The sequence below is a fragment of the Falco punctatus genome (assembly GCF_963210335.1).
Source record: "Falco punctatus genome assembly, chromosome: 1".
In the NCBI taxonomy this organism is placed as follows: Eukaryota; Metazoa; Chordata; class Aves; order Falconiformes; family Falconidae; genus Falco; species Falco punctatus.
Genome location: NC_137580.1, coordinates 104,840,087 through 104,853,043, shown reverse-complemented (window position 1 = coordinate 104,853,043; position 12,957 = coordinate 104,840,087). Strand labels below are relative to the sequence as shown.

Below are 12,957 nucleotides of genomic sequence, written 5' to 3'. Positions count from 1 at the left end.
TGTGTATGAGTAACTGCAGGAGCCCACAAAAAGGATTTTTACTAGTAACATGATCAATTGTTTAGTACTTATGAAACTATGGCTACATTAACAAGGAAAAATAAGCAAGATTCTTGGCAAGTTTAGGAGACAAGGTGAAAGCTTGCAAGTTTCTAATGACAATTATATGCATAAAAAGTCTGGGAAATTAAAAAGCTTCAACAGAAGTTTGGCCATGACAGTGTAAAATATTAAGTGTTTCAACCACAACCTTGCATAAAACAAGACCAAAGAGACACCAAAGCAGATATATTACAAGTGAAAAAACTTGAAATGACCACTGGCCAAGTAGAAACTGGAGAACCAACTGTGGTAACCGCCACATGGAAAAATGCAAATTCCAGATGAAGAGTCACAAGAATAGATTGGGAAGGTGGATCTCTGGGTATTCAAGTGGGTAGTTCAATGACATTCTGGCTAGGTTATGAACTATGAAAGGACCCTGCAGCTAGTGCCCTGTGGATGAACTGGTAACAATACCAATAAAATGACTAAGCCTTATGAGCCAAATTATGGGCTTGTCTACATGGGAAATTGTTATAGAAGCTAGGTGTAAATTTAGAGCACAATGGGTATTTTGCACTAACTCCCAGATGGGTGGGTAACACTATTCCGCTCCGAGAATGTCTTTCAGAGAAGGCAAAGCTCAACAATACAAAGACACTTTGCATACTGAAAGGTGGCCGCTGGGGATAGCTATTTCACAAGGTTTGGTTTTTTTCCTCAAATGTAGGTGGGTCCCAAGACTGTAAATGATTGAAAGGCAAAGCAGGCTCAGGGCAAGTTTTTGACAAGCTGCTGTCTCTAAGCTTTGTTTCTCATCTGGGGAGAGGGGAATGGTACTTTCTTGCATGTCTCTAAAGGATACTGAGGTGCAGGAGTAAGAGGTGCTGTAAGGAAATTCCACTCTGAAAGGTACAGGGTACATTACCTTTGTCCACCACCAGCTGCAAGGAATTTGACCAAAGTTTTCAGTGTATGTGATCAACATTACCCTCAAAGACCAAGTATGAGGACTCAATACCAACAAGCCACACAGTGCTTGCATATGTCCAGCACATAGGTCCAGCATCCTGCTAACCCTGCTCAGTCACACTGCACTCCATATTGGACTTCACATTTAATTAGCGTCATGCCCGACTGGCAGCAGCCTCCTGTGTGCAGAGGTACTAACTGGTATTACAATCTAAGCTAAACTGTTTCACTGTTTAGGCTTGTCCCTAATACTACACCGACCTTCACATGCAATTACTCTGCAGCTAACAACAGTGGCATTCTTTAGCTACACTGCTGTGAAAGCAGGGTATCACACCTGATGCATTGATCTCAACCCTCTACACAGTATTTAAAAGCTAACCAATTTAATGAGAAGTGCAGGAATATTTGGGCAACATAAGACAGGAAGATTTTTACCTCACTAAGTTGGCACAAGGTCCTGGCCACCGGCAGCTCTGATAAACTCGCTGGATCACCGTTTCTGACCCATTCTGCACTTGGCAGGAGACTGTCCGTGTAACCGTATAGTGACACCAATGCCTGCGGAGAGAAAGGACACTGTTAGCCCCAGTAAGACGACAGCAAGCTGAACCAACGTACATCAGACTGCAGTAAAAACAGACTAAGTATCTGGGGGTCGGGTTGTTTCTTCTGCCAGCCATAGCTAGCCTAACTTGCAGTCTTCATTTCTTACTCTATCCTCTCCTCCCAATAGCTGCAGAAAGATTCCCAGCTTCTGCCAACCTGAACCACAAGAGATCCAGTAATGCCTCCTGCTTAGTCCTCAGAGGCTAGAGTTTTATAGTACATAATTCAGTTCTGTTATCATAAACAATAGGACTTCAGAAAAAAAAAAAAGAGAGAGAGGAAAAAAAAAAAAAAAAAAAAAGTGTTCCAAATCTCCTGATAGTCAGTTCCCATTGTACTGGTCTTAATTTCATCCTGCTCATTATGGTATCATTCCCCAACCTCCTACTATTCTGAACAACATCTGAGTTGGAAAATTCTGCTTTTTGGTGTGGTGGAGCTCATTGTCAGCAGGGCTTAAACAAGCTAGGTGCCAAACAAGCCATACTGCTGTCCTGGTGAGATTACGGTCTAAAAATGGGCAAGAAAAAATGCAGGGGAAGGGGAGACTAGTGTCTTATGCTGTCTCACAAGAAAACAAAAGAGACACCTTCTCACCATAAGGTGTATGAGAAGGCAGGACAGTGTCAGTCCTGGGAATAGGGACCCATAGACCCTCTTCCACCTTCTCTGAAAAACATTGTTAGGTTCCTGTGTCATGCTAGGGGGGAATACTTCCCCCCACCCCTTGCAAGCATCGTTAATATTTGCCGAATACAGGTTTACATTTTTGCTTTTACATCCCAATGTAAAAAAGTTTAAGAGCCACTTTCTGACTGACTGGGGATCAGAACGGAGGTCATTAATGGGAAGTAAAGACACCAGCTTGTGCTTCAAAACACACAAGGTGCTTGTGTAAGCATTCCCTGCACGCGCAGAAGAGTCCTGGCTCCTCATGCATCTTAAAGCAAAAGTCCTCAGTACAGTTGATCTGTTTTTCTCCAAGTGTCACAGCAGCTTCCCAACCTTGCATACCAAAAAATCAAACTGTTTGCACCATAGAAACAAGCACCTGCACATCCCCTCCTCCTTCTCTAACCCACCTTCCCCACGGCAGGTTAGTTTTCCAGAATTTGCCACTTACAGCACTTACTGAGTTTTGTTTCCTTTTTGGATTCCCCTCCTATCTCCACAGAAGGCTCCTTGCCCTCTGGATAACTCTCATTGCCATGAATAGAGGTATGCATGCAGGCAGCTGAACTGAGCGCTGCAGACCACAACAGGCAAGCCGGGGCCAGCAGGCTGCTTGCTGAACCTACAGCTACAGCAGCTGGGTGAACTGGGGCACCCAGAGAGAAGGTGGCTTTCTGCCCAGCACCATCAGGCCCGTCAGCAGCACCAAGGCAGAGCCACACAGCTTTCCCCACAGACACTGCTCCTGCTCACTGTAAAGCCACTTGCAATTCCTCATGAGGAAGTGTGGAGTACAGTCACATCTCAGGTGACCCCATGCTGACAGGCAGGTCTTAGAGAACCACTTCTAAGATTTATTGAAGATCTGTGGTATGTATCTATAGGGATCAGACAGCCTAGCACCCAATGTCTGTACTAACATCTACATCATAAAATCAAAGGGCACCAAAAAAAAAGTGTGTGTATGTGGGGGGAGATTAAACTCCAGACTACCTGATGACAGCAGATCCTTTAGTAGGCTCAACAACTTCTGCACAAAGTTTAGGGAGCAAACCCAGAACAAAGACAGAAGCTAAAGACTGGTAGCGTGATAATTCAGAGTAAACGTCTCTCTTCCATTTCACATGTACACATGGTGCAATTGGCTATTTCATCTCACCAAGCTTTAGCATGGTGTTTGTTCAGATGGGTACGTCTGGATAAGATATCCTCGTGCCATGGGAACAGCCAGTTGAGCATGGAAGGAAAAGCAGCCAGAAGAAAGGGTGAGTACAAGAGGGCTTGGGGAAACCACAGCTCTGCATGATTTACCTTGAGCACGTTTTTTAGCACAGCGCTTACAGCCATCAGAAGGACAGCGCTTCTGCACAAGCCTCAGGGCAAAAGCATTTCATGTCAGGCAAAACAAACTGCACGTAGACAGAACCTGACAGGGTAACGGCAGAAGCACATGTCCTAGAATTATGAAAACCAAAACTGTTAATTAACATACAAGGAGAAAGGAATTGGTCCCAGCACAAGAGAAGAACAAAACAGTAATATGCACACTAGCAACATGTAACAGAGCACGAAAGGACATGAATACTGACAAATTCAGAATAAAGTTACTGAACATTTTAAAACAGAGCATAATTATCAAGGACTTGAGTGCCTCCCCTCACATTAAGACCATTTTTCTGGCCTGTCAATGAAATCCAAATAAATCAAATATTTTTTATGCCTGAACTGTTATGTAGCTTGTGTGTGTGTCCCTCTGGCCCTCTCCCATCACAGAATCATCTGGGAAGAAGTAGTACTGTTTCCATGGTGCAGAGCTGGATTATCCTATGCCAATTATTTTGCTCAAATACTGGGGCTTCTGAGACAACCTGTCTGACCTTCTTGGGTACACCCAAAGCACTTCTGTGTCAAATTAAGAAAAAAAAAAAATAAAATCAACTGCACTCTAACCAGAACCCTCCATATCTGATGCTGGAACTAGAGAGCTTCATATTCCTGAAGGCAAAAGATGTGGGAATGTGAACAAAGCTGAAACACCACTGCACACCCCAGCACAATGCAGCAGTGAAAGGCAGGCATTGCAGGCAGACCCTGGCAGCCTAACTGCTCTGGTTAATATATAATGGCAGCTCCAAATTGCAACTCCTAAGGAGAAATTGGAAACTAACTGTTACTCTCTTTAGCTTTCCCTTGCATAGACCCAGATTTAATGTCATCTTGCTCCTTCAAGGCTTATTTCCAAGCAGCTTGGCTGTCTAGCACTACATTTGTGGACCTGGAGCTAAACAGGTGGCACTATGCAGGCTGCCTATGTCAAAAATTGCAAGAAAAGTTGATTATTTTAAGCTGCCTCCAAAAGTTGGCAGGCCTTTCATTCAGTGGGTGCTGCTGGCATGCACACAGATTTTCTTACCAACGAATCCAAAACTGCTGTTGTCTGAGTAGGTCTCTCAGACATTTACGCTACGTGGTCCTTGGAATGAACTGTTCGGGTATGCATATCCCCTTGCAAGTCAAAGGAATTCGGCAGTCAAGTTATCATTTCTGCCTTCGAAAAGCCCTTCACAGAACTGAGACGTGCTGGACAGACCTCCTTACAATCTAGTGACAGCGCCTCAGGCAGCTGTCAGACGTAAAAACTGCTCCCACACAACAGTACACAGGACAGAAACCCAACACTTTCCCAGGTTCATTTCTTCAGATGACCTGCTCAGGGACCTGTTAAAAAAGGAGGCAATCATTACAGGAATTAAGGAGCTTCCTCGAGGCTCTCCATTCATTGCTTTCCTTGCCTAAATTCAACGCCTGAGTTTGCCAGCCTGAACAGGACCGATAGGCCATGGCAAAATAACAGATCCTTTGCTCAAGTCTAGGGACAACCTTCCACTTCCCTCAACAGGCGCACTGAGAGTGCAGTAACCGTACACAGATTTCTCTAACTTCTCCTTACTGATCAGAAGGAAGAGTTTGGTTACAAAGGTACCCACCCAGGAGCAAAAGGTACATACCCATTTGCAAAACATCCCACTTTTGGCTTCCCATAAATAACATAACTTTCAGTTGTTTTGGGTTTTTTTACTGTGGCATAGAAGCAGGTGAGACAAAGACAGGAACACAGCCGATCATAAGATGCATTAGGATATATAGCTTGGAACTCACTGTAGATATAACAGCACAGTGACTATGAAAGAAAGCAGACAGAACAACCCTGTGATTTCTCTTTGCAAGCCAAAAGTCAGCAAGAACAGTCTCCAGAACGCAAGCAGGCTTCAGACAATGTGACGAAAGGTCCCATCATGGCTTACAGAGATTATAAATGACCCTTTATATTATATACAGATGCTAGCAAGAAAGGTTTAGGACTTTTGCTGGCATGCATCCAGGATGGCAGAAAAAGTATTGATGCTTATTCGAAAAGAACATTCCGACCAAACAAAATGATCCGAATAGCAGCTCCTTTAGGACTAGGTCTGTTGGATATCATGATCATGCATGCTCATCACCAGCATATTTAGCATGAAGCCTCACAGCATCTCATGGAATCGGTCTTCCACTGCTTTGCTTAGAGAGGGAAGCCTCACTTGGTCCATTTTCCCCAGCTGTTCCCAAAGAGACACCCTACTCTCACACCATATTTATTTCTTGGAAGACTTTCATGGACAACTGAGGATCTGCAGAACATGGCCTGCAAGTTAGAGATTTAGACAGTTTCAGGCCAGGGCTACACACCAAGATCTCTCATCTTGATCACAGCTGACAACATGTTGTTCCAGAGGGAATATGAGTGTTGATACCAGCAGATATCCAACCATACTTACTGGGTAGGTTAGGGATGTTACTGTGGACCTTTCAGGCTAAGTAGAACAACAAATTCAATAGTTTTCTTTCATCTGGAGATAATCTGAAAACTACTATTCTGAGTTTAAATGGATCCCCTCCCTCAGCAGATGCTGGGAGGGAGTTGTCTGCTCACTGCTGACTCAGCAAGAGCAGTGATACATGGTTTCAGGCACCCAGACATGAAAGCAGATAAGAAAACCTAACTTCCCAGGGCATGCACAGAGTGGTCTGAGAGGACCCAAAAGGTAGCTGGACTTACTGCAGATGGAGCCTGAGCTGCATTTTGCTTCTGTAGGCAAACGCCAAGGAGGAAGCCACATTCTGCACCCCACCAGCTTTCTGAACTTGCTGTGCCTCTCATCAGAAACCTTACCTGGATGCACAGTTTATGATGTCTGTATAGCCTGCAATCCTTAATGCTACAAGTGCAAGGAAAAAGGAACTGCAGAGGGTGGAGAGGTGTAAGGAAACAAATACTCAAGCAAAAATACTCTAAGTTGCAGAATAGCCATATATTCACATATCAAAGCTTAATTCCAGACTAGTATGACCGAATTAGCTCAGAGCAGTCATTTCACAGATGTGAAGACACTGACAGACAGCAAGCTGCTTATTCCCTCCTTCACACCATTTGGATTTGCACAGTACTGTTTCCCAAGCCCATCAATCACTCAAGGGGTAGTAAGGGATCCCTCCACCGAACACTTAGAAAGATTTCCATCACAAGAAACTTACAGAGCCATCCCCAAAAGCAATGTTTGCTTCTCTTCTAGTCCAAACTGCTGGCTTTTATCCAAGCTTTTCAGACTCCTGGGGGTCCCCATAGGACCTTCTAGGTGATTTGCAAGAGAAAAGCCAACTGGTTGTTAGTAGGTTTCATTTCACTAGAAAAGCGATCACAAACTAAACGCTGTCAGAAACCACTGGGCTGAACTGATCAGGACACAGCAAGTAGCCTGTTTAATCAGGAGCGTGCAACTTGAAAATGAAAGCAGCTACATTCTTGCTTAATCACTTCTTTCAGTGGGATGACAGTTCAGCTCCACACACAAAACTGACTTGCCGCCATGCCCTGTTAAGGACAGACCTACAGCAGGCAACACCTACCACAGGCAAGACCTTCTGGCTGACGTGTTCACTGGAGTGAAGGACATGGCTACAGCTCTTGATATATCTGTGGCCTTATCGCACACCATGCTCCTACCAGCATGAAATGCTGCACTTTCAGCGGAAACAATCCTACAAGTTGGACTCTGAACAAAGTCATTTATGCTGTTGTAGAGCTAAGGAAATAATGGAGATTTAGTGAGGTTTTAGTACTTCCAACGAAAGCATATGCCACACAATACAACACAAAAGCTCAAATCATCAACGACTATGCTGGCCAAGACAGAAGCAAACTCCTTTGGGGGGCAGCAAAAAGAGGACTTTATATGCAGGACTGTTTCATCAGCACCTGTTGCATGTGGTTGGGCATGAATTGACCCTCCCCACTCCCGATAAATATTACAGAAGTCTCTCAATAAGGTTGGCATTTCTGATGCTTGTGATTTGCCCTAAAGCTTTTTCCTGTGTAAACAACTGCACTGAATTATCTTTTTGTTTCCATAAGGATAACACACTGTGTGTTATACTTAGCAGAGATCAACATTTTAGGCACAGAAAACAGTAGGAGTGTTTTGATAGCTAGATAGATTTCCCCAAGTTTCCTCATAACATTTTTCACTGGAGCTATCAATTTCCCTGCAATCCTAGAGAGGAATTTCAATAAAATCAGAAGGTCACTGACTTTCACTGGGAAAAAGTTGCCGTTCTGATGTAACAAAAGCAAACTGTGCCCTTTTCTCTGTGTAAATAGCACAGCATCCCACTTGCTTTGCTAGAGCAGCAGTCCATACATTGTGTGCTGGAGCCCATCATTAGGAGGGGTTAGTTGTTTATATGCTCCACTGAGGCCAGGAGCAGAAGTTGCCCTCTACATGCCAAGAAATCCAGATTCAAAAGCTGCCAGGCTCTTTGGTGTACTCTTCCTGAACCATCCAGTTCTACATACCTGTATTATTCCCTTCCTATTCACAAATACACACCTCCTTGAACGTGGTTTGACCCTCAACAGGATCAAGTTTACCAGATAATTCAGTTGGCTGTGACCAGATTACTCTTTATTGCTGTGACCTGGCTAAGATGGAAACAAACCCATCAGATGTTACTGGAAAGCTGAGATAAAAACCAAGCTGGGCTTAAGTTTCTCCTGTTCACACTCGCCCAAGGTAACCAGGTTTTAGGATCCAAGGATGTCATTCAGCTCATTGTCCAGCAAAGAGCCAGCTACAAAATTCAATTTTGAGCACCAGTCTCCACAATATCAACGTTCAGAGTTGCTGGATTGATTCTGGTCTGTAGATTGATGGACCACTGCTAAGGAATCCATGAAAGATGACCTGGCAGTGGCCAGGGGCTGGCTGTACACAAGTTTGTGATGGCAAGATTCAGTTCAAAGCAGTCTGCCCTTCCATTACAAAGTTTTAATAGGTCTGCAAGTCAGAAGACACGACAAGCCACAGTAATCTTGTTGTCAATATTGACGTTTTATGCATGCCTTACTCCCACTGAGTACTTCATAGTCACTAACAGAGGTTACCCTGACTCCTGTAAAAAGGCGATAAAAGTCTTTGTAACAGCCCATTCATTTTGGGAAACAAATAAAACTGGAAGACTGCTGGTGTTTCTGAAGCCAGACAGCAGCAGCGAGCCAGACGCATGAACAGGAGTAAGACAAGTTCCAGGTCTCCCACTCCACTATGTTGGTCAGACAAAGACTGGAAGGAACTCCAACCTTTCTACACACACACCACCCCAATACAAGTTTGAAAAAAGTGGCCATAAAAATAAGTTCTGGCTAGCAAAGTAAGATGGGACAATTTATCTAGGTACCTCCCAACAGCATAACCCTTCCTGAGTGGGCAATATGTTCTGTGCTTAGTGCACTTCAAATACTCAGTTGCCAGTAACAGTCTTAGGTTTTCCCACGCAAAGTGGATTATCAGAGACCACCGGAGGGATTTTAGTCCTAGAGCAACCTTTACCTCAGGAGGAAAATGCAGTTCAGTCGGCACAACAGCTCTAATCTTCAGCAAGTTCTGCAGCCAAGCACATTTAATTTTGCTTTCCTTGCCTTGTTGTGTGCATGGTTGACCTTCCAAACAACATTACTCGCAAGGGCTGAACTTGCTTCAGTTCATAATAAACTGCGCAAAATTTTGTCTTATGTTTCTGCAGCCATTGAAGTTACAGGGGTTAAAGGAAAAACCTCTCCCTACTTAAATTATTGAAAGCCTCAAGCAGAACAGCCAAGTAGTGTGAAGCCACGGATGCAACACTTTTTCAGAGACAAAGAGGGAATCCAGCTCCCCAGAGCAACATTCAGCTTCTTCAGCCATGAGACCATTCTACTTGCCTTCCAACGCCCCGTCACATTTGCAAGGCACCTTCCAGCTGCTGTAACTAATGAAGGAGGGGCTCTGAAGACGATAGCACTGCTCTGTCACACACACTTGATTCATTTGTACAGTAGATCCACCCAGTGCATCAGCACCAATATAAATGCAGAATATAACAAAGGCAGATGAAGACTTAAAAAAGGTTGAACAGGCAGGTAGCATCAGAAATAAGTGAGCTATGATCCATACATATACCTCTGTGCATACATATCTGTTTATGCATGCATAAGGGTAAAGATGCAAGAAGGCACAAGGTCTCTAGCATAAAGTCCCTCTGATTTATACCCACTAACCAGCAACTCTCAGTTTGCTTGTGGCATGTTCCAACTGAATCAAACAATAAATATGGTTGACCTGAACCATAATTACATTCATCATGAAAATGAAAGAAGTTAGTCCATGACTGAGTGCTCAGAAATAAAAGGGAGGTTTACTCCTTTGAAGTGCTTTGCTTTTACAGGCATTCTTCTAGGCACTGAACTCTTTTGCTCCTCCCTCCCCCGAGCTTATTGCAATCAATGAGAATACAGTAGTTTCCAGTGTTCACAGAAGGAGGAAAAAGGAAACGTACAAAAATATCCATGGAATCTCTCCTTGTTAAATTAGACTGACTTGATGGAATTTGGCATTCGATAGCCACGCAGCATGGAAATCATGCACAATTACAACCAAATATGTCATTTTTGCTACATAAAAGCTACTTGAATTGGAGCCTTACAAAAGAAGCTGAGTCTAAACATTTTTGCACAGCTAGATAACCTGGTCATAGATAGCTCTCCTACCTTTATATTGCAAATACATCCCTAGTACTGGTTTGTTCATTCCTAGAAAGCATGACCTTGAAGTGAGGGGTGGAGTCAGAGGAAAAAACGTCCTTAAGACCTTGATTTAAAGTATAGAGCTCAGATTTGGAACACCAACTTTGTCCGCAACATACCCCTGTGATCAAAGAAGACATTTGGCACTCGTTTACGTGTCCTCTAAAGTTCTGATTTAGAACTGTTTTAAGTTGAGGACAGTGGCCCTGTTCTTCATTTAAGTACAAGACTAACTTTGATAGAAGTCAGTACCTCTAAATTTACACCAACATAAATTCATTCAGAAGTAAATTAACTTTGAATTAGCAGGAGGTGGAGAGGGAATTGTTAAGTGGAAAAAGAAGACACTGACACACACCTGCTTGTCCTTAAAAACTTTGCACAGAGAAAAACATTAAGAAAACTAGCATAAGGAGTCAGCGATCCTGTAACAGAATCATATGCTTTACTAACCGCTCCTGTTGTGGCTGCAGAGTCTCCTCCACCATCCCTAAAGTCAGTACCCATAACTGTCTCTAATTCCCCATGCTGCGTTACATCACAGCAAAACAACACTTCGCACAATTTGAGTCCTACAAAACAGAAAATCAGGCTTCTGCTGGTTTTCAGCATCTCCTTCAAATCACTGGCCCTGTAGGACTAAGCACATATCTGCACGCATCAACAGCTAGCCCACAAGGATTGAACAGGGTCTGCTCCTGAATTTATTTTTTTGCTTGCTGAGCTCTGTACAGACAACAGTGCATCTTTGTGCCTCACATTCAGCCCTCTGTTGCCAAATTCGCAGCGCTTACCAGCAGCAATGAAAGCCACATGCATGACAGGAACTCAGGAACTTTGCCTAAATGAAGCAGTGTTTCTCATTAGCATTATACTGGCACCAAAACCCACAAATTACAACAAGAACAAAAGGCAATGTCAAAAAGAGAGCACTGAGCGTATCAAAGAAAAAGAATTAGGAGGGCATGATCAAGTCATTGCTTCCTGTTAATTGCATGATGTTAATCTGCCCATGTAAACATGCACCTTTCAGGTTTTTCCTGGAGCTGCGCAGTAGAGAGATTACTGTCATTGGAGACAGGTACACCTTTTTGATAGTTAACATAAAAAAAAAAAGTATATATTGAAAGAGATCCCACAGACAAAACATTGCTTTTTCTCTGTAAGGGAATACAGATTTGTTTTCCTGAGCTATTTAACACTCAGAGCAGTGTCATATGGGATCCAAAAGGCATTGAAAAGCAAATCAGAGCATTAGTTTCAGATTCACAAGTGTTAGGATACAACTGGCGATACCTGTACTGATAGCTGTGTTAGGTAAATAGGACCCAGAACTCCTCTAGACACACTTCTTCCACCTACCCTCCTTCCTCCTCTTTTCCTGTGGCCCATTATAATCAATTCATTTGGTCTAGATCTTCAGTTTGTGCAGCAACTTGTAAAGGAGTTTGTGAACTCTAGCATACAAGGGATTATGCAGCAGATCTTTCTAGAGTAGTTAACTACCATGTGGTTGCCCATGATTGTTGGGAACTAGATTTCATAAGCCAGAGGGACCTCTTACTAGAGTGAAGTTGCAATAAGTGTGCAGGTTCAGCTGTATTCCACATCACTTCTGTTTCAGGTGACTGCCATGCAAAGACCCAGACATGACAACATCCTTATTGAAACTGCTAAATAAACCAGCATTTCCTCAAATGCAAGAAACCCCTACAGCTTTCTAATGTTTGCAGTGCTGGAAGAGGTGATTAGAATAAGCCAGTCTAGACAAATCCATCTACTTGTACTGCTTTGAGATAAACAATTCCTCCTTTCCCTTTTTGATTTGTCAGTTTAGCTACTTGCATTCAGTGAGGCAACTAAAGGTCAGGTCCCATCAGGCAGCACTTGCATTAGGCCTGAGACAAGACTACTGTGGGTGCTCCAGGAAGATTTTCTGGGGAAAGCTGTACCCTACCGACATGCCTATACTCCAAAAGCAAAGTACTTTTCTCCAGTAACTGCTCTACTGATATGCCAGGTCATTCAGAATACCAGGCTGTGTTGCATGGAGTAGATAAAGCAGGCTGTCTTTCACTTGCCCAGTTCAGAGATCCCCAAGATGAGCCACATGAGGCCCCAGTTCAATGAAAACAAAGACTTGCAGAACCTCCCTGCCTCAGTATTCAAAGCGTTAATCAGTCTGAAAAACAAAACCCAAAGCCTGTGTGTTAATTTGCTATTTAAATTGAAAACTTTTTATTCCATGTCTGCCATGTCTGGCACAAGGCTGTCCTGGGCGTTACTAACAATAAAAAATAATTTGGAAAATAATCCTATTGTTCCAGTCACACCCATGGGAGTTTCATGTGTAGGGAAGTAGGAACATGAAAACTGAGATCTGTTGTGTGATCGGAGAGCTGAGTTTGCCCTTTACAACATTCAGTTTTGATTCAAGTGCATGTTGGGAGAGAGATCAGAGACAGCAAGCTAAGGCGGGATGATGCCTCAATAGCTTTACGGTT

General features: G+C 43.3%; 1 protein-coding gene across 4 annotated transcripts in view; it reads right to left on the bottom strand.

Annotated features, from left to right (window-relative positions):
• The window catches only part of COL26A1 (collagen type XXVI alpha 1 chain), a 191,930-nt gene that overhangs the window by 152,823 nt on the left and 26,150 nt on the right, over positions 1-12,957 (bottom strand). For all 4 annotated transcript variants that reach the window (XM_080365411.1, XM_080365412.1, XM_080365414.1 and 1 more), the window contains exon 3: positions 1,453-1,575. In XM_080365411.1, coding sequence (XP_080221537.1) covers positions 1,453-1,575 — 123 coding nt within the window. The remainder of the gene's footprint in view (positions 1-1,452; positions 1,576-12,957) is intronic.